Raw genomic sequence first — 21,608 nt, forward strand, 5'->3', positions numbered from 1 at the left:
TCAGTCCGGCTTCTATTCCACAGTTTACACTCCATTTAGAATCAGTTGTCTAGGATCGACTATGATAAAGCTGAATCTAATTTGATGCATATAGGCTGATCGGTATCAATAACACCTTGTCTGTCATCATTTCGTCATAATTGCTGCAGTGCAATATATAGCTTGCACGTAAGTATGCATATGTGTTATATGTACATATATATATATATTGTATATGCCATCCATGCCGAAAGAACAGTTTGTCGATGTAGAGTGCAATGCGAAAGCCAGGTTAGTATTTTATTTTAACAGTAGTTAATTGATAACGAAATGCATGATTTTTTAATCTTTTAATTATCGACTTTCGTGAGCATCGCGCAATATTTCGATAACGCCATGGCACAACGCGAATATTAAATACTACGGACGTGGCTGCCGCATTGGTACGAGTAACATATTCTCCTGTTATCTGGAGAATATTCGAAAATACAAAATTCTGTCTAATGTAAATTTTATGAAATAATTTAATACATTGTCTATAACATTTGCTTAATTGTATTTTTAGGTGTTTTTACGTGTTATGAGAAGTTGCAACCGTTTTAAACAGGTTTTAAACAAGTTGCATCATCCAGAATAATTTTGTTACTACAACTATCAATTATTATTTCTTTTAATCGTTTAATGAATTAAACTATCGGATAATCAACTTTTAATATATACGTTACAACTGAACGTGACTATCGAAGAAGAGGGAAAAAGGTGTCTCTATATAAACGGTAAACATGCCTGGAAAACAGATGCCGGATACCATATTGGGTAATCATTCTTTTTTTTCTTTTTTATTTTTACTACTATGCATGCTAAATTATTTTCATGCTTAAGATAAACCGTACTTATTTCTTTGTATAGTAATTTAGTAGCTATTAACAGTGTCGTAGTAGCAAAAAACTTGGATACTATTCACAGTTTTTACGTACAAGAATAGAGAAAGTTCTAGTACTTTATTTTACCGTTTATTTCAGATGCAATTTATACTTCTGAGAAAAGTGGAAACGACGAAACAGGAGATGGTTCTGAATCTAATCCTTTCAAAACAGTTTTGAAAGCGATGCATTCTGTCGGAAAAGAACCGTTTCCTCAGATTTATCATGATTCTTCCAAGGGCAGCGAAAAGTATGAACTTGTATCTAAATCGCAATTGAAAAAGATACAAAAGATTTGGGTACGAGAACAATACAAAAGCGAAGAAAAACAAAAGAAGTTGTTGGAAGACGAAGAGAAGAGAACAAAGAATTTAGAGGATGCTAAAATGATCGTAATTCAAGAGGATAGTACTTTACCGCCTGCAATTCGTATCAAAATTAGAGACAGTATTGCGTATCGAGATCGGCGAGTAAAACTTTACGGATGGGTGCATAGACTCAGACGTCAAGGTACGATGCGATATAGTAATTTATTACTGTTTTATAAATATCTATTTAACCCGACATTATTATAGGTAAAGCGCTTATGTTCGTTACGTTAAGAGACGGAACTGGTTTCCTGCAATGTGTACTCAACGACATTTTGTGTCAAACGTACGAAGCTTTGACGCTATCTACCGAAGCTTCGATAGAAGTATTTGGAACTCTCAAGATCGTACCGGAAGGAAAAAATGTATCGTACATTTTCCTATCATATAATAGTGCACGAAATTAATTTTATCAAGAGCTATTAAAATTCTCTAGCTTTTGAATTGTAGGCTCCTAACGGACACGAATTACTCGTCGATTACTGGAAGTTAATAGGATCGTCTCCATCCGGTGGTGCAGATTCTATCTTGAACGAAGAAGCTCTACCCGATGTGCAGTTAGACAATAGACATATTATGATTCGCGGTGAAAATGTACGATAACGTTAGGCGTTATCCGTTATAACATAATTGAATAACTTTCAGTTACCGAATCTTTTTATTTAATCGAGTAACGATCATAATTTCCCCTTTTGTTTCAGACATCTCGTATATTAATTATGAGATCTATATTGACGCAAGCATTTAGAGATCATTATAAGGACAGAGGTTATTGCGAAGTAACGCCACCTACTCTGGTGCAAACACAGGTAGAAGGTGGATCAACCTTATTTAAACTAGATTATTTCGGGTAAGTTAGAAAAAATAAAGTTCAATACTGTTGCAAATGCCATTTTCACGTTTATTTTTCGATCGGTTGTATTTTAGTTTTCTTCGGATATGTTTCGTTTTTAACACACGTTTATAATTGAATCGTTTTGACAAGTTTATATTAAATTTTAGAGAAGAAGCGTTTTTAACGCAAAGTTCGCAACTTTACCTCGAGACTTGCATTCCAGCGATGGGAGACGTATACTGCATCGCTCAATCTTACAGGGCAGAGCAATCGAGAACTCGAAGACATCTCGCAGAGTAAATATAAAGAAGTTATGATGGTCGCTTCGTTTACGCTTATCCTCCTATACGGATATGCGTATCGAATGAAACCGATCATAATAAATTTGTATAAACGTGTCATGTCGAAGTTTTTTCATTGTTAGATATGCCCACGTGGAGGCAGAATGTCCATTTATTACGTTCGAGGAACTACTTGATCGATTAGAAGATCTGATATGCGACGTAGTTGAACGTGTTCTAAATTCACCTTACGGCCATCTTGTCAAAGAATTGAATCCCAACTTTCAAGTACCAAAGAAGCCATTTAAGAGAATGAATTATACCGATGCTATCGAATACCTTAGAGCTAACAATATAACTAAAGAAGATGGGACATTTTACGAGTTTGGCGAAGTAAGTTCGATTAACCGACTTTCTTAAAAAGAATAATAACAAATTGGAAAGAAGGAAGAAAAATTGGTGTTCACTTGTTTCCCAGATTTTTTTTAGAAATCTTTCGTACGAAAAGGAATATCGATCAATTTTAATAACGGCGACCTTTTCTCTTTCTAGGACATTCCAGAAATGCCAGAGAGAAAAATGACTGACGCGATAAACGAGCCTATAATGCTGTGCAGATTTCCCGCCGAGATTAAATCGTTTTACATGTCACGTTGCGCCGAAGATAGACGTCTTACGGAATCGGTGGATGTGCTTCTACCAAACGTTGGAGAGATAGTCGGAGGTTCAATGCGTATTTGGAAGTACGACGAATTATTAGAGGGTTATAAAAACGCAAATATCGATCCAAAACCTTATTATTGGTACACAGACCAGGTATTTATCAGATATTTCTTCATATCATCGTCTATTACCGGTAACTAATTTTGAACAAATTTTTATCTAGCGAAAATATGGAAGTTGTCCTCACGGTGGATACGGATTGGGTTTAGAAAGATTCTTATGTTGGCTTTTAAACAGGTATCATATACGCGAAGTATGCCTTTATCCTCGTTTCCTGGACCGTTGTCGTCCTTAAATGCATTGCATGTTATTCATTTCTGTATCGGTATACCTTAATTTCCAGCAAAATTATAGAATAAATCAAGGCTTTAAACGATAAAGCGTATAAAAATTTACCAAATTGTTTGTTCATTATGTAAATAAATATATCGCGTCCCATTAAACCGCAACGACAAAAGAAAAAAGCTTTTCTATGTACTTGCATGATTTTTCTTTAGAGTAATTTCAGCGAAACGTTATTTTATGGTTTCCCATTTTCCTTTTTCGGTCAATCTCATTTATTTTCGAACAATCGAGATTATCTATGATACAATTTTTATGGGTCGGCTTAAAATAAATCCATTTAATTTCAATTATATTTTCATTACGTCAATATACATACTTATGGAACAATTAATATAATTTATCGTTTGTTTTAAATACTTCTTTACGCGGAAAACATTCTTGAAAATACGCTTCGTCACAAAGTAAATAAATATAAACGCGATTGCATTCTTTTAACAAGAAGTTAATTGCATAATATTAGTTTGCGATTATACAAGTAAGATAATATATTACGTTCGTATTTAAATAATTACTATTAACAATTCAATGAATCGGCACGCGATCATTGTATCGGCTGGTGTTCGCGACATAGAAATGTACATTTAACAAAAGATGAAAATTATCCAAACAACAACAACAACAATAATAATAACAACAACAACATCGACGAGAATTAATACGGCGTTGAAACGGTTAGGGGGAAAGAAAAAAAGGAAGAGAAAAAAAAACTATTTGAATACGCGCAAAAATGCATTCGATGAAAATTTAATCGACTATGTTACGCGCCATAATATATAATTAAATTTACAGTCGACGACAAGAGGAATTTTAACTTTTTGTAATCGTGATAATTTAACGATTCCTTGTTCCTGTCTATTTCTTTCGCGCGCCCGCTTGCGTCACTCTTTCTCGGTCGTTTCACTTTACAACTTTATACCGTAACTTGTTTCCATACTTTTCCACCCTTTCTCGTTTGCGAAAGCTTGCTCGTTTAATCGCGAAATCGTAGAATCTTCGGCGAAAAGGTCGAAAAAGGGGGAAAAAAAAAACTTTATACAACGTAGAAATTTCGTCGAGGCAAGGTGTAACAAGGAAAATAAGAGTTCGTAGGCGATAGAAGCGACGTTAAGCAGTTTATCGTATCCTGGTCGATTTACGAATCACGCGATTCGAAATATTTCGCTAGTAGAAGGTTAGGCATATTTTGACTATTCTAGTACAAAGCGTGTACAACGCAATCGCGCTCTGGTAACTGACGAACTTTCATAGATCCATCTGCACCGCACGAGAATAAGCGTCCAGCGGAATCGACGTGCAACTGCGTCACGCCCTGAAAAACATTCTTGACGTTGTTATTTATAGAAACGCGTTTTAATAAAACCAAATCAACTTACTTGTCCAATATTTTTGAAGAAACTCGATCGTGGATGCTCCGCAGGAAACGAATACAGGAGAGAATGGACGGTCAAGCCCCAGATCTGTCCGAGACGAAGAACAAATTCGTTAACGTATACATATTTATACATATACTTGATTCGAATGCGTTCGCGTACAACCTTGATATCGCCATCTCCTGCACCGCTGACAAAAAATTCTTCGTGCGGATCGAGAGCCAAACACTTGATAGCAGATTCGTGGGCCTGGAAACGATGCCGTTGTTGTCGTTGTCTAACGTCGAAAATATTAATGTCCCCTTTCTTTCCTCCGCTGATCAGAAGTTGGTGTTGAGGCGCAAGTATCAACGAACTCGCTCCTTGCTCGTGACACGTGAAACCTAAAGCAGATAGAAATAGGGACCGAAATAAAACGAGAATGAAAAAGGAAGTAGAGAAAAATTTACGTATCTACATAGAGATTAAAATCCACACCTTGTATCAATGATTTATTTTGAGGAAGCAGAGTATCCCAAAGAGCAACGTTGCGTCCCTCTGAACCATGACCTGCCGTTGCTATTAGACTGCACGCACCGAGGAAGACAAAGTCAGCCGTCACTTTGCCATGACATTGATAATTCTAAATAAAAAATATCATATCGTATCGGAAGTTATACCGATTCGTCGATCGAACTGTACGAATACAGTAAGAATAGAAGTTCTTACGAAAAATGGTCGAGCCGTCCCTTCTCTGCAGGCCACTTGGAACAAACTGAGATGCCCGTCGGAATCGGCTACACCGAATTTATTTCCATGTTGCGAGAAACGTACGCGGGTTACCTTGGCGAAAGTGCCCGGTGGTCTAGGAGTCGCTACAGCCGTCTGATGTCCCCATTCCCAAAGCGATACCGAACCATCTTGAGAACCGGTCAAATCTGTGTGCGGCACGGCGAATACGAATTGAAAAGTGGTATAGGATAATACGTATATTTCGAATACGTAGTAAGTCGATAATACATATACATAATATATAATATGCTTACATAACGGTAGAAGCGGGTGCGACGAGATTCTTCTGATGCCGTCGATCTTATGCTTCAAGATCTGTCGAAAGAATAAAATATTAAAAACAAATTAGATCGGGATCTCGATCGTCGGTAAAGTGTTCAATTCTAAACAAGATTTACGTACACGTAAATCTACTAAAATTCGATTAAACGAAAAAGATTAGCGCACGACTATTATCAGGATACGATGGAAGGACGAAAGAAAAATAAGGCAAAACAAGAAGAATAAGTTTTATATTCTACGCATATCGTCTGAAATATAAAAAATAATTAGCTGGGTCGTATTTCGCTAAACGCATGCTATTTTTGTTATCTCGTTTTCTCGTTTTTCGTATTGTTCCGTCGCTATTCGAGAAAGCAAAATCAACGCATTGCGCGATAAACGATCGCTCCCGTCGAACGAATCGATGAAACGAACTGATTTTTTAAGTTCACTTCGTTTCACAGAATTCGGCGGCACGCCGATCTACCGAGGCAAGGTACCCTCGATTGTTCGGGTCCACCAGATTTTCTTTCCCTTTTGCTTCAAAATGGAAATCGTAACAATGGGAATCCGAACGAAACCTAGTAGACCCGCGATCTGGTAATCGAAAGAAAATACTCCTTTTCTAACGACGCGAGCCGACGAACTAAATAATGTCAAGTAACAACACCAAATACTACGAACAACATTCCGAAAACAATTGTGTATATTTAAAAAGTAGGAAATATTAACGCTCGAATTTTTCGACGCAAAAGAAAAAGAAACCATTGATCAAGCATGCAGTATCTGATTTGAGCGTAAAATTTGAGAATTCACAACTACGAAACCGTCGTGCCTATCGATACTTTCTTCGTTTATGATGCATTCTTGATATCTAATTAGTTTTACTTGTTACAACTGCGCTAAAGTAAAGAAAAATATTTCATTTCAGGCAAAATAAAAGTACGTGAATTTTGCTATAAAATTAAGAGTCCAGGTAAATTTGATGAAACCTTTTTGTTTAACGTAAGATAAGATAATACGGTATGGCACGAAAACAACGATGTCAATGATGACGATGAGACGACAACGATGGCGAGGACGGCGACGACGGCGACGACGACGACAATGACGACGACAGTAATTGTAGCAATAGTGATTATTAGCGATGCATGACGACGATGACCGTAACAATGACGATGACGGTGACGATGATATTAATATGGATATCGAGAACGGATAACGAAGACGAAAGCAATAACAATGACGGCTATGCCAATAGCGATAACAAAAAAAAGAACAATGATAATAATGATAATGACGGCGATGATAACGATGATACCGTAGCAGATAAACGCAAATACCGAATGATCGCCATGCTACACGGTTTTGATATTAATTAAACCTATAAAGATTTGAGAAGAGATTAACCAGAAACAGGCTTCCATTTACAGCGACATGCCTTGCCAAGGTGCATTATGTCGCGTCGATTTTTTCACGTCACGTTCCTAGTGCAGGTAATAACAAGACAGAATACGTGATCGATGGCAGATGATCTTAAACGTAATAAAATTGTAAAGAGTTTCGCGTTGTTTCGCGTTCTTTCGCGGTCATCGAAATATTCGACAAAGAAAACGTATCTTATAGTACATAAGATGAACCTTATCGACGCGACACAACGATCAAATGAAACTCTTACGCTTAGAATGTTACAAAGTAAAGCGGCTTATTAACGACGCTCGAAGGCAACGAGACGAACCTAAAGAAAAAGTTGAACGGAACAGAAAGCGATAAAGAAAGAAAAGGAAGAAACGGAAGAACGAAGAACGAAAAATCGAGTAACAAAATTGCCACTAGGATATCGGGATATTAAGATACAGTAGAGGCTAGGGTCTGTTAGAAGTTAATCTCACCGGTTGCAACAAGTGTTTGCTCCTATCGGCAACAAATTGACAGAAACGCAGGTCGTGGGAGCCAGGAAAAGCGGGCATCCCCTTCATCTGAGCGAGCGAACGAGCCACCAGGTCAGTGACGGCGGTCAGACGCGAACCAAGTTAGACCAAGTTAGGCAAGCATTGAACAAGGAACATCGTTTCCGTCACCAGATATGCTGATTTTACGCGACCCAAATATACCGATTTATAGCGACGGTTACTCGTACTCGAAACGATCGTTTCAAATCGTCGAAGCTTCTCTCTCGCGAGTTTCTCGCTCTCTATTATTTTCGTCTCTTCGTAACAACTAACAATCGTCGATTCGGTTAGCGATCCCATCATTCGCGAAAGACAAGCCTCGAGAGGATCGTGTTTTAACCGCGCTTCTTGCAACGTTCAAACTTGCTTACGGCAAATGTAACGATATACATACTTTCTTTTTGCGATTTTACGCTCGAACGGTACAAGCTTTATCCAAAGCGACCAAATATCGTGCCGCGAAATAATCGCGATCGCGTCTCTACTTTCTCTTTTTCTCTAAAAATTTATATTTTTCGATTGTCTCACAAACTGTAAAAAAAAAAACATTATCCGATCGATAGGTTTCCTTTCTCTTCTCTTTTTCTTTCTCCTTCTTAAGTTCCTTCTTCGTCTCCTTCTTAATCTTGTTGTTATTATCATTATTTTTCTTCTCGCTATGTTTCTTTTATTTTCAATTTAAGTCGAACGATCACGCGTGTATGTACATACGGAAAAAATTAACGTATTTGGGTATCGTGTGTCACAAAAACATTTAGGTCGGGTCTGAGCGAGGACACGATACGAGACGAGACTAGACGACACGACACATGACACGATACGACACGACATAGCACGATACGACGTGAAATCTTCAAGAAGAGACAAACGTATACGACTGTACAGGGCTCGATGGTTAAGTGTACGAACGAATTATTTTAACGGTTATTTTAGAAAGGACTTACCACGCTAGCACCTCTTCCGCTTTGACTCGCGATACCCGACTGTGGTTGCGGACTGTTCGTCTGTGGACTCTGAGCCAATAACGGTCGATCCGCCGCTGTCTACACAGGAACGAATGGATCGAAATTCTGTGCTACGAATAACCGTACATATTATCGAGTGTAATTACCTGGATAACCAGGAAACTGGTCGGTTGTACCGGTTCCGGTTCCGGTTGTTTGTTCAAATTGATGATATCGAATTCGCATTCGTCTTCTAACCAGGATGGAAGCTCGAGCAACAACGATATATTCATTTCTTGTACTTCTCGTGGAGTAGCCAAAGCCATTAAACCTGGAGTAACCTGTATCGTCGTTTACATAATATTAATCGACGTTTTTTTTTTCTTTTTTTTCTTTTTTTCTTATGATAGAAACAAATAGAAAGGATAACGGATAAACGCGAAGAACAATAGACGAATAAATGAATTCGACAAACCTGATTCAGGCAAAAGGCACTGATACTGTCTTGTTCCTTGTGAATAATTCGAACGGGTTCGGGCAAACTGGTGGTTCCGCTATCGCTCCCCTTATCATCGGTCGTTCCTCGATTCAGATTGTCGATCGTCGTTTGATTGTTGTCCAAAATCGACGACAAACATCTACGTTTGCCAAATACTGCGCGAATGAAAATATCCTGCACCGATTCTTGTCTTACCAAGTAGCACCATAGTCGATTGGCGGGGGCCGCCGATGCCAAACGCGTGCTAAACACGAGAATGCACAGCCGTTAAACTCTAACGAATTTTCGAGGAACGCGATCGATCAATAGGAAAAATGTCACTAGATAGTCTTACTTGAACGGTGTATTGCCTTTTTCGAGTAACGAACGATATTTGTGAATCGCCGGTTTGCCAGGCGTTGGCGTCGGATCCGGCGCGCAACCAGGAATATAATTTACCGAAGGTGGTCCCTTATTGTCCAATTCTTCGCGTAACGTTTCTTGCCACTGCGCTACGATGGCCATCGTTCCGTGAATCAGAGGACTGTTTACGGGCAACTCTGCAATCGAACGCGGGACGGTGTAAAAATGGTGAGATTCGATTTATTCAACCGAACATCTTTAATTTTCCAGCCCGATACCTTGCATCTCGATCCCGGCAACGTTTAAAAAGTCTTGTAGTTGTTGCTGTAATATTTTCACTATAGCGAGCCTCATCACGCACCAACTGTACGAATTCGGATTCGAATGCTCTGTATTGTCCTTTAATTTAGTCTTTGGTTTCGAATTAGTATCAAACACGTCCTCCTCGTCTTCGGACGAGTCTAAATCCGACACTGCCGAGTCGGACGAATCATAATCGATCTCGTTCGCGTACTCGCTGTCTATCTGCGGCTACGCCGACAACAAAAACGAACAGTTGATCAAAGCACCGAAAAATATCCATAGTCGCGCGTTCGAATCGACTGGCTTACCTTCATTAAGAAATACGATATCATACTCATTTGTGGCGAAACGAATTGTTCTCTGTACGTTGGTTTGTCTTCTTTCATGTTTGGTTGTTGACCGGTGAACTGGGCCAATAGTTTCATGTTCAATTTAACGCGCTGCCTCGTCAACGACGTCATGGTATTCCACATGGCGCCGGCGGTCGTTTGCGCTTCGCTCGAGCCACCGTCGCCGCTGTTGCTTGCTATTTTTTCAACCATCGCTGATCCACTAGCCTACGAACGAGATTAGTCTAATCCAATATAGCTTAGCGTAATTTGCCGATTTCGTACAATTCCGACCCACGAGTCTTCCATAAACAAATGACAAGGTCACATTTTAAATAAAGAAACACCGATATTGGCATACCTGACTGCTCGTGCTCGCAACGCGTAACAATTTTTTCACTCCACCTCCGAAAAGACAAGACCAAGTACTGTTGTCGAAACGTTGACCCACCAGCCTATAAAGAATGTGACTGTCGCAACTCCAAAGAGCATAAACGAACAAGCTCATGTAAGTGGCGACGAACGCTTCGCAAAGAAGAATGTTCAATTTTGGCGTGTCCTCGTCTTTCTCACGGGCCAACAGCGCACGCAAATTGGTCACGCCTGGCCATTTCGAAGGCGTCGTTGTAATGCATACACCATCGTCGGTCGAATATCTTCGATGGTGACGATTCGAGGCAACCAAGTGTCCACCGGAAAACGTTTCGATTTCGGCAACGGCTGGAAAACTGCGTAAAAACCCGACGATACTCGATCAAACCCACCATTTAAATATAAAACGAGAGAAAATGATCGTTCCGTTTTTACCTATCCGGTTGATGATGCTTCATAACAAAAGTGTCGGAATCGCAAAGTGACTGATAAATGCAAGCGCTCAAAGCCACTGCTAAATCTCTCATTATGAATACTTCGCAATAATGAGTGTTTCTTGTTGGCATCGGTGGATTGCGCAGTTCCACCAATGTTTGTAACATGTCATGAGCAAGAGACTGTAAATAAGATTTCGTTGTTAATCATGGATCGAAGAAAACGTCTCGAGTAGCGAGTTTTCTTGCCGTAAACGACAACCATACCTGCAAATGTCTAACTGGATCCGCTACGACGGTCTTATTACATGCCACGCTCGCGCTCAACAGTGGAAGCGTGGTTGGGAACGGAAGAGGGCTAAGCAATTGTTGCTGCGTCTTTTCTTGCTGCAATTCTTGCAACAGAAGAACCAGTTCCATTCTTACAGATGCCAAACCTCCACCCGACGCTCCGTGCAACGAACAGTAGGATAATAACGTTCGCAATAACGTTTCGTTCGCTGCAACCACATTTACCAGACGTTTGACAACATCGAAAAAGAAAGAAGACCTACAACTAAAACACGAACGATATTAATTTCACCTTTTAACCACTTCTTTCTTCTGACAGCTCGTTGAACCTTAGCTTCAAAGTCCAACTTGTCTGCCACTAATATTTCGTGTAAGGTCGGTTGTTCGCCAGGTCTATATGGTTGTGCGTCGTCTACCATGCCACCTTCATCTGGAAAAATAGCGGACACGTAACAAAGTCGACAAACGAATTTCTGGCATTCTTACATTCCGAGACGTTGTTCGCGTCTCCGTCCGAACTGACGCTGTAGCTGCAAAGCTGTCTCAGAGCTTCCACTTCTCGTTCCAGCCACACGTACAATTGATATCGAAGTTGTCCACCGTCCACTTCGAAACCCGTCGCCAACGTTGACAATTCTTCCATCAAAATTTTTAAACAAGCTACGAATTTCAATTGTTGTGCCATGATATCTAGTTGAACCGCCGATTTCGCGGTTTTTTCTAAAAAAAAATTAGATAATTTTTATTTCTTTATGGTGTCTTCGGATAACCATCGAAGAACCATCGTTCTCAATAACGCTACTACCGTTTTTCTCCGCTTCCGCGAGATCCTCGTTACTTGACTTTTTATCCAGCTTCATACTCATAGGCGGACTATCGGCATCGTCGTGATCGGCCGCGTTGTCGTCGTCGTCCCAGTTCAACACCAATTCATCCTCCGTCTGTCGCGTCACTGGTTGAGACCAATCAACGGCTGCTGCACCTGATACGATAAATTCTCGAAAATTTATCTAGCTCAAAATAAAGAGAGTAATTTATTCGAAACTGTACCTTTATCGTCGTTCGTTTGCTTCGAGTGCTCGTCGTCCCAAGCGATGATACCGGTGTCTATTTGAAAGTCTTGCGTTCTCGTTTTACTCGGGCTGTTTAGTAAGCCTAAGAAAGCAAAAGTTGCGAGGAGGAAAAAAGTAGAAACGGAAAAAAATCCAGAAAACTGAGCAATTGCGTATAATTTTACGTACTGGGCGAATCTTCGTAATTCGCGTCTATCACTTTGCCTGGTAGCTTAGAAAGAACTTCGAGAGCAAGAGCCGGACATCCCGCTTTGAAGTGCGCATGCGCTGTCGTAAAATACAATTGTCTCTCCAACGGTGTAATGCTGTCCTCCAACGTCAGTTGTTTGTCAGGTTGAGATTTGGTCTCTGTACCGTAACTGAATCCCGATATCACTACCGAATGACCTTTCTTCTTGTCCTGGGCGGTGGACGCGATGTATTGCCTAATGAGCAACGGATGCGTACGAAGGTAGACGTAAAAGTTGAAAACGTTCGGATTAGCGGAAACTGAAACGAACCAAAGGAAAAGACAACGAGTAAAATAAACGAGGACAGGAAGAGGGAAATTTGTTTACTCTTCTGCAGAAAATTCGATTACCTGTCGTCCCTTCCGGTTTATCGGATTCGTCGTTGTATTGCGGGTGCAAGGTTCCAACGTTCGTCAACAATAACGTGTTGAGCGATCCCGCGTAATCTTTCAGAATCCAAAGTGCCATGCTGCGCAAAAATGGATCCGGGTGAGCTTTGTTCGTGTCTTGATACTGGCCGTCCTTGTCGCATCCTAAAATCTCTTCGTAGAGCAGTCGTCTGATATTCGGTGATGTGGTATCGTCCTCGTAGAGTCTAGCGATTACCATCGCCAACTGTATGTCGCTCAGTTTGTTCAAGCATACCTCGATCGCGTCTCGGAGCGCTCCTGCCAGTAAGAAGAATGCCGCGGCGTGTTCGAATCTCTGTTTACCGAGTAGAGCGAACGCGTTCTTCAGAGCCGCTTTTCTCCAACGATCCTCCGTGAAATTGTTCGCGAAGAACGCGGTCATTCTGTCGTCTCTCTTGTTCCTGAAAAGGCCCCAAACAAGATTCTTCTTTTTCATAGCCAGGTAATAGAGGGCGGCATCTAGAGGATCTTGTTTCTGCTGATAAGCCGCCTTGGCTATTTTCTCGACGCATCTTTTCAACACGGTGTTACTTCGGATCCACCAACCTATACCCAGCTCCTTTAAAACGCTCCATTTCGGTTGGCCTTTCGCGTAAGAGGGTATCAAACCTAGCAGTTCTTCCTCGGATTCGGAGTGAAACGCCCACACGAGATTGTTCGAAGACACACCCTGTTTCTGGAAATGCGCTCGCTGAGCAAGCGGAAGGCAACGGATCAAATAATTGTAATGCTTCATGGCTAATAAAAATCGTAAACCACAATCGTCCAGCGAATCGGCCGAGACCGTTTCTCCGTCGGGAATACCGGTCAAATTTTCTTTCGCGATCGCGCTCTTGGCCGCATCTATCGCGAATCTTTCGGCAAAGTCGACGTTGCAAGTCGACACAGTATCGGCCAGTGCGAGCAAATGCATTTGATCGAGACTGGACAATCCAGGGAGATGAGTGTGCGTCAACAATCGAGACAACAATCGACCTTGTCTCGGTCCGAAATGGGATATCCCTTGTCTTTCCGGCACCGAGGATCGCCTATCTTTCTGCCGCGAACAATCATAATCTTCCTCCAACATGTCGTCCAGCGATTCGCCTTCGTCCAAATTGCTGTCGAATAATTCGTTGTAATCGTGTTTATCCTCGGTTTTGTGTTGATGCTGCAAACTCGTCTCTTTGTCCGCGATCAACAAAGTCCAAAGAGGCAACGGCGATATCGAAGTGATTTCCGCGTAATCCAACGTCAGCTCCTCGGGTATCTGCGTGGTCGAACCTCTCGGCTCGAGAGGGGACGTGGTGCCAACGTAACTGACCGACATCGTCCTCGAACGGGACCATCCACCGCCCCGTTGTTTCATAAGACTCTCGTCGTCCGCCCTCAACGAGCACGAACTTCCAATGCATCTAACCAGATGCGACAATATCGCTTTCACCCATCGAATTTTACCGGAGTTCAACAACTCCATCAATTGCTTCGGATGATACTGCGGCAACACGGGACAAGCGATTCTCGAGGCCTCGAACAGTCCGTAATCCGGCATATAATCGAAACTGATGTTTTCGCTTTGCATGCCCCTTTTCTTTTTCGCGTCGAGCATCGTTAAATTGATACTGCTCACCCGAGATAAGTGCGGCATCGACGATACATTGGCCAGTCGTCTTTGCGACGTTTCGTGCGCCAACGTTCGCAAATCCTCGTCCCGTAAGTTACGACTCGCTTGAAACTCGTCCGATTCTTGGTGTTGCAAATTCGAGTGGAAACAATCCTTTTTCGGATTCGGTTTCCATTGCGAGTAAACGTGCATTTCTGAATCCATGCCGACCACCAGAATACCGTCCCTTACCCAAGATATCTGCATCGGTAAAGGGGGCAAACCATCCGCCGTAGTCAACTCGATTTTCCGCAATTTCATCCAACGTATTTCGTCGACGAATTGCGGCTGTGCCAACGAGGAAGCTTTCCGTAATATCGGTCGATTGTTACTTTGCGATTCTTTCATCGCTTTCATGTTTGCCTGCGCAAGGTCCGAACACACCGGCGTAAACAGCATGATTTTCGACCCAACAGCAACCGTCAAAATATGCGAACCGTCCTCTTTCGATACCCAGTCCAGCTGAACCAAATGCTTTTGCGTAAGCGGACAAGTGTTGCCGTTCTCTATTATCGATTTCCGTAACGATTGCAGAGTGCTGAACGATGGAACCGCCAACAAACCTTTAGAAAAACGTTTACGTTAGCGAGGCAACGCTTAACTCGACTCAACCGTTACTCGATTCGTTCTTAGTCGATGCTTAGTCAATATTACCTGCATTCGATTTTGTACTTTCTCCGTTTTCTCCGTTGCGCGGTGACCTTACGTCTTCGTGGCTAAGGGTTTGTAACACTTGAGTCAACCTCTGTTTCTTTTGTAGAAATCTACTATCGTACAAATAACTCAAGTCTAAATGCTGGTCCACCGGGATTCTCGGCAAATGTATATTTTTTAAATGTATTGTATCCTCCAGAATCCATTCGCTCCCACCGGTACTTTCACACTCGTATATGGCGACACATAAATTCACGTATCGCGAGTCCGGATCGCTTTTCGTAGGTCGCGTAAACGATTTACCATATTTGTACGCGCACGCGATACGCCCGCTGTATGCGGCGCTCACGTTCAACGGTTGTCCTAAAATATTATCCAACAATTATTCTTGTTAACTCCCCGTTGGATCGTTACCTTTCTCTCGCCTTTTCGTCGCGTCACGCTTACCCGTAATATCTATCGTCGATTCCTGATCTTTTCGTATCATTTCCCATTCGCACCATTCGTAATATAATTTGTCGTTAGGTTGGTTTTTTGTCACTTTACACTTCCAAAAACGTATCGTGCTATCGCTACACGCTGTCACTACGATGTATGGCGCGAAACAGGCAGGATATATAGACGAGCTACTCAAATGTCCCGCGGCTGGTGCCGCGTGTATTACCTACGCGACGTCGAAATACTCGTATTTAATCATTTTAATTTGCCTTTACGATAAAGCAAAGAAACGAAAGATTTTTACTCGAACCTCAACTCCGTCCGGCAATGGTAACTCTTGAGTGCACACTTTCGTGGTCGTGATTAGAACGTGACTACTCTGATTCGGTCGTCTTTGAAAAAACGTATCGGATTCGCCTTGGTTCTCGTGACGAGTTTGACTCGGTCTACGAGATCTTCTACCTTCCGTGTGACTGTATCGCGCCGGTGTTCCCTCCTCGTCTTCGTCTTGTACCAAATGAGAATCAGGAACGTACATCATCGAACCTGATAATCCTGTAGAAAACAACAAATTCAGAGTAATTCAGAGTAATAACGTTCGGAATATCGATGTTACGTATTTCTCGGTCGATCTACCGGTAGTTTCAGGCTGAGAAGCTATAAGTAAACGCCACATGTGCACCGTTGTACCCTGCTGCGTTCTTTCTAAAACAACGATGTAGAATGGTTCCTCGAAAATTGCCGACTGCTGCAAATCTACCATTGCGTCCAAAGTAGACTCCATTAAACCTAAATCGTTTATCGATGTATCTACACCAGCTTGCTTCTCTTCGTTCCTGTCTCCGGTAATCAATTGTTCTTGGAATACGTGCAAAAATTGTGTATTTTGCCAATCCTAAATCGATACGTGTCAAAGTTATAAAGACGAATTTATCGATATCTTCCTCTCTTCGATTACTCACGTGCGTCGCGTCGGCAATAGCATCTAACTGTATAACGCAACCTGGTCTGGCCGTCGACTGTTGAGACACTATCTTTATTTTATCATGGATCGAATGCCTAATTCCATCGTCCGACGAGATATCCGTCGAGAGACTCGTCATGGAATCCTAGCCGCGTAACAAGCAATCAATTATCGGAAACAAACTTTCCAACTTATCCAGTTAGAATTCCAGTTCGAATAAATCCACCAAGCTTACCATCATTCTGCTTCGCCTCTCGCTACTCGATACCTCTGCCAGCAGTGTTCTAGCGTCGATGACGGCTTGATAGACCCTTAAACACTCGCCGTCGCTAGCAACGAAACACGCGCTCGGAGAATTTGATAAATTACCTAAGGTAGTACTTGGCAGCAACGTAGGAATCCACGCTACGTTACTGAACGCTGAGATTTCAGGAGAGTTGATACGAGCTAATTCGGAGACACCGCCGCTTTTTGACAAAGGTCCGACCGTGTCGACGCGCCAAAGTATCAATTCGCTACAGAATCCCTGAACAAAAAGATCGTTCAACGATTCGAACGAAAACATCAGGAATCCGAACAACGTTTCGCGCTTCTACTTACGGTAGGAGAAAGATCTTTCGTCATTTTATTAGAATCCGATTGGCCGTCAATATTTTCGTTCGAATCGGTGTTCCGACATTGAGATCCGGATTCCGGTATATTATGATGCGACGTTGTCACCAATAAAGGCAAGACCGGATGACAGGTGATATCGTTCACACGGAATCGATGTCCCGAAGCTCTCGAGGCATGTCCGATGCTTAATACCTGTTATAGAAATCACATTGTACAGAGTACAGAAAAATTCTTACGCTACGTATACTACGATCTATTACTTGTGAAAATTTTGTTTTATCGGCAAACGTCAATTGCCATAAGTTTAAGGTTCCATTCGAATGCTTCGACACCATGGAAACTATCGGACTCGGATGAGTCAATAAGTCGTTGAACGTTTCTTGCGCAGTTTTCCCATTTTCCGATTGAACATTTTTTTCTTTGTTAACATTTTGATTCGGATCGGACGAGCTCTCGATATTTTTTAACAGTTCTTGTCCTGCTTTCGACGTTAATGTGGATTGTTCTTCGTCTTGTTCGATCAAACTCGGTAACGGTGTCGTGATCTCGGTAGCTATATCCACAAATATCGATCTCGTTAAACCCGATACCGCGTAAATTTCTCGGTAGAAGAAAGTTTCACCGCTGTACCAAGGATTCGATCTTATCGAACATTATCGAATCCGGTATTAAGTAAAAAAAAGAAATTTACCATCGTTCGATGATTTCGTGGACGACTTTGCCACTTCTCTGATATTTAATAACGGACCGCCAGTATTGTGAGAGTACATCGATACACTGTGACTCATGGTTGAAGCGTCTCCGAGGGGAAAAGCGTTAGGTATTCGCGTTGAAAATGATATTTGAGCCTGTCGAAACGAGCCTGGATGATATTCGTCCAACCATTCAATGTGCCAAATTAAAAAGCTCCCGTCTATCGGATGAATCGAAAACAGTAAATCCGGATTATGATGCCAATCGCGTAATAACGTCTCTATTTTGGTATCCAAGGAATCCGGGGCATGATTCATCGAAGAGGTTACATCCGTTGCGATCGAATTTATGGACGTAGTGTTACTATTCGAACAAGATGAATCAAAATTAAACTACATCAACGAACATAACGAAAAGAACATAACATTAACGATATCGTACCTTAAACTTTGGTGAGAGTGTGCACTGTGCGGTAAACTATGATGCGACGAAACTGTATGAGTCGTATGATGTTCGTCGCTACTATGATCTTCCTGGCTCATCGATCGAATTGCACCTCCTGACTTTTGTACAGGTTGCAATCGTACTCCCTTTTCTACGATTTTATGATCATCGAATTATTTTCTTTATCACCGTTCTTTATCAACGTATCGCAACCGCGTTATCGCGCGTATACATATATATTCGTTCGTTGAACTCGAAAAACGAAAAACTCACTCGATAAACCTTCTTCTTCGGAATCGTGGTCCGCGCGATCCGTACGATCTATATCTGGTTGATGCAACCCTTCCTCCTTCTCTACCACTATACGTGCAAGCTCTTGTAAAAAACTTTCCGCCTGCATCGTAAAGTACATTTCTTTGTTATTTAGCCAATGGAGAATAAAATTTGGCTCTCTTTCAGGATCCCCGGTAATTAAACTTGGTACCAGTGGTATATCTGTTACGCGAAAAATTTCTAAGAAAAATTCATCGAAAGGACGAAAGAAAAAGAAGTAGAAACTCGAACATACCAGTTTCAGCATTGATACTAGCTGCCAAATGAAAATGCATTCCTGGATATTGACCTGTTCCTTGGTAATTGTTGTGAAAATCATGTACCGAATACGTTGAAGGTAATGTTGGTAACGTTGGTGCTGTCGCATGTCCTGCCTGATGTTGCTGTTTCGCGTGTCGACGAATGTGGAAACACGTTCTATAAAATGTATATAAATACATTATTTAAATATATATAACGAATTAATGTTAAGAAACTTGAGAAACGAACACCACATACTTCATATGCTTAAGCCGTTGCATGAATCGATGTTTATGCATATTATGATGTCGGTGTTTTCCGTGGTGACCATGCCTATCGGAACCTTCGAATTGACTCATATTAGCCAAACCCTCGATTTCTGGTGGTATCGTTTCTGCCCATACTCGGCAGATATTATCTCGACAGGATGTAACAAGCATATTGGAGACAGCCCCCCTATACAGACCATAAAAGATTCACGGGAATTAACGAGGAATAACTCTTTCTCGTTAATCCAGGTATTATACGGGAATAGATGGAAGCTTATTTTAAAATATTACGTTTACGTACTTGGGCATATGTTTACTAGTCTTGCGCCAAGATAAATGCGTCACCGCTCGAGGATGAGCTATGTAGACGAAGCTGTAACTGTCATTACCCGTCGACTGCGAGACACTTGTATGTTCGATGTTTCTTGTCGTGAACACTAAACAATTTTAATTAAATTTATTAACGAAACCTATAAGGATATACTATGGAAATCATGTTCGCGTATTCACGCCCGTGTAAATACAAAAACAAGAAGCTTACATTGTTTATTTTCAAACCATATCTTGACTAATCTATCGTTAAATCCCGTCGTTGCAAATAATGTACCGTCCGGACTAAAACTCATAAGGTGTACGGGTGTAGCTGTACGACATTTCCAAACACAATTCCATGCCCCTGGTTCGTTTCCAGTGTTCGTGTCGCCAGGAGCTGGACTTTCGGCATCACCACCAATCGAAAACGTAACTGTACTAGCTGAAAAACAATTTCGTGCATTTTTTCACAACATACTCATTTAATCGATACGAATCTTGGATAGTCGAAACGGAACAACCTCTTTATATTAGATACTACCAACGTCCTTTCATAAAAATTCTATCTTTCGAGCGAGTAAAACTGGCCAGAAAACAAATTATCATTTCTAGGTTCTATTCCATATCGACAATCAGCATTAAAGTTTTTGACACGGTGTCGAAGCTCAAAGCGATAACGTTAAGTATGCGTTACGAATATAATAATTGAAGCTAACATGATTTAATCAATCGATTATTTAAAAGTGAAAATCATTTAATAGCATTGGATAGAGTCGCATTAACAGATGTTACAAACACACTTTAGACATTTTTCAAATTATATTCATCGAGGAAGGTCAAATATTATTGTCAGTCCTTGCAAACGAGCATACGCTTCCTAAATAAACAAACTCACAGTCTGGAAGGACATTCGAAGCATTTTCTTCGCATCCAGTTACAATACCTTCTTGTGTTTTCAACAAATCCCCCTTTGCCGCTGTACATAATTTTACTAGTTTGATTAAGAAGAATGATATTACGCGAAAATACATAAACAAAACAAAACGTAAAAATAACTGTGCAAATATATTTGTATTAAATAAGAAAAACTAATTTACCGTGTTCTTTCTGAAACGGAATTATATTTTGATGCCACAGTTGTAAAAGTTCTCCGCCGGTTAACAATCTTGTTCCTTCTAAATTCCATGATAGGGAAGTGATATTCGAATCGGTTGTCAAACTACCAGTTTGAACCCATCGATACTCCAATTGCTATATATTATCGAAACAAATTATTGTATAATACAATGAAATATATATATATATATATGTAGGAAATAGAAAATAAACTGATATATCAGAAAGGTAAGATACAAACGTGTGAGCAAGCGCTGTGGATAAGCGGAGTAGGCTCAAAAATACAGACTTGATTTTCATACGCCGCTGCTATTTTTCCTGTATCTGTACTACAATCCAAACAACTAATTCTTATATAATTATGTACAGCTCCCGGAATAATTTGAACTCTTTCAAAGTTACTGGCTAAGATTACTATGTTGCAACCTGCCGCGTATGCCTGCAATAGATTATTTTATTTCATAATGCAACATAATTACGAACAATTACTGGCAGAAATCTAAGGAAAGACCACATTAAAAATGACTTACAGTGAAGGATATTCCTTCAACGGAACCGACAGCGTAGCAACGATCACCTGCATTACAGGCTCCGCTTAATATTTGATGACAATTCATTTCTGTTACTGAAAATTAATTCATTTTTTACGAAGCGAAGTTTTTAATTAGATACGTTGATGTTAGTTGGATCGAATGGTCCAAAAGAAACTTTTAGAAGTCACAACGTCCAAACGTCGTCCGAATGTCCCAAACTGACATTACACGATAGCGCCTCAGTCGACCGATTCAACTGGAAGCCATCTTTAAATGGATTACCTCGACGCTTTTCGTCCACTTTCGTCACTTTTCGCCCA

At 41.0% G+C, this 21,608-nt stretch overlaps 2 protein-coding genes across 12 annotated transcripts; one reads left to right on the forward strand and one right to left on the reverse strand.

The window, feature by feature from the left end:
* Positions 1 to 14: 14 nt before the first annotated feature.
* AsnRS (asparagine--tRNA ligase) lies at positions 15 to 3,509 on the forward strand. Of its 3 annotated transcripts, none has more exons than XM_012285119.2 (10): positions 15 to 168; positions 545 to 795; positions 1,002 to 1,412; positions 1,478 to 1,635; positions 1,721 to 1,864; positions 1,972 to 2,120; positions 2,273 to 2,401; positions 2,530 to 2,779; positions 2,939 to 3,202; positions 3,273 to 3,509. In XM_012285119.2, the coding sequence occupies exons 2-10, from the start codon at positions 762 to 764 to the stop codon at positions 3,402 to 3,404; spliced, it is 1,671 nt and encodes a 556-aa protein (XP_012140509.1). In that variant the 5' UTR covers positions 15 to 168; positions 545 to 761; the 3' UTR covers positions 3,405 to 3,509. The 3 variants fall into 3 exon arrangements, with proteins under 3 accessions (XP_012140509.1, XP_003703246.1, XP_012140510.1); XM_003703198.3 differs by having other exon boundaries at positions 27 to 270; XM_012285120.2 differs by lacking the exon at positions 15 to 168 and adding an exon at positions 283 to 422.
* A 661-nt stretch (positions 3,510 to 4,170) lies between these two features.
* Rbcn-3A (rabconnectin-3 alpha) lies at positions 4,171 to 21,519 on the reverse strand. 9 transcript variants are annotated; one of them, XM_076531567.1, is made up of 41 exons: positions 21,286 to 21,519; positions 20,997 to 21,194; positions 20,737 to 20,890; positions 20,535 to 20,615; positions 19,869 to 20,081; positions 19,629 to 19,764; positions 19,317 to 19,514; positions 19,054 to 19,235; positions 18,759 to 18,980; positions 18,483 to 18,636; positions 18,040 to 18,404; positions 17,609 to 17,901; positions 17,334 to 17,540; positions 16,969 to 17,259; positions 16,732 to 16,878; positions 16,406 to 16,664; positions 16,080 to 16,324; positions 15,779 to 15,995; positions 15,332 to 15,694; positions 12,976 to 15,240; positions 12,564 to 12,884; positions 12,373 to 12,477; positions 12,128 to 12,304; positions 11,809 to 12,042; positions 11,615 to 11,752; positions 11,299 to 11,531; positions 11,033 to 11,214; positions 10,587 to 10,953; positions 10,205 to 10,453; positions 9,872 to 10,124; positions 9,586 to 9,790; positions 9,228 to 9,495; positions 8,920 to 9,093; positions 8,753 to 8,851; positions 7,749 to 7,835; positions 5,850 to 5,910; positions 5,533 to 5,741; positions 5,302 to 5,446; positions 4,990 to 5,207; positions 4,828 to 4,911; positions 4,171 to 4,763 (listed from the first exon to the last, which is right to left on the reverse strand). In XM_076531567.1, the coding sequence occupies exons 1-41, from the start codon at positions 21,370 to 21,372 to the stop codon at positions 4,647 to 4,649; spliced, it is 10,203 nt and encodes a 3,400-aa protein (XP_076387682.1). In that variant the 5' UTR covers positions 21,373 to 21,519; the 3' UTR covers positions 4,171 to 4,646. The 9 variants fall into 9 exon arrangements, with proteins under 9 accessions (XP_076387682.1, XP_076387678.1, XP_076387676.1 ...); XM_076531563.1 differs by having other exon boundaries at positions 4,171 to 4,775; XM_076531561.1 differs by having other exon boundaries at positions 20,535 to 20,630.
* Positions 21,520 to 21,608: the final 89 nt, after the last annotated feature.

Source organism: Megachile rotundata, chromosome 5, assembly GCF_050947335.1.
Source record: "Megachile rotundata isolate GNS110a chromosome 5, iyMegRotu1, whole genome shotgun sequence".
Taxonomy (NCBI): Eukaryota; Metazoa; Arthropoda; class Insecta; order Hymenoptera; family Megachilidae; genus Megachile; species Megachile rotundata.

Coding starts and splice junctions, on each gene's coding strand:
- AsnRS (XM_012285119.2), top strand. CDS start 762: ATGCCTGGAAAACAGATGCCGGATACCATATTGG. Junction 2,121..2,272: donor TTTAAACTAGATTATTTCGG/GTAAGTTAGAAA, acceptor ATTAAATTTTAG/AGAAGAAGCGTTTTTAACGC. Junction 2,780..2,938: donor CATTTTACGAGTTTGGCGAA/GTAAGTTCGATT, acceptor TTCTCTTTCTAG/GACATTCCAGAAATGCCAGA.
- Rbcn-3A (XM_076531560.1), bottom strand. CDS start 21,372: ATGAATTGTCATCAAATATTAAGCGGAGCCTGTAATGCAGGTGATCGT. Junction 21,195..21,285: donor TTGAAGGAATATCCTTCACT/GTAAGTCATTTT, acceptor AATCTATTGCAG/GCATACGCGGCAGGTTGCAA. Junction 4,912..4,989: donor CAGGAGATGGCGATATCAAG/GTTGTACGCGAA, acceptor CGTCTCGGACAG/ATCTGGGGCTTGACCGTCCA.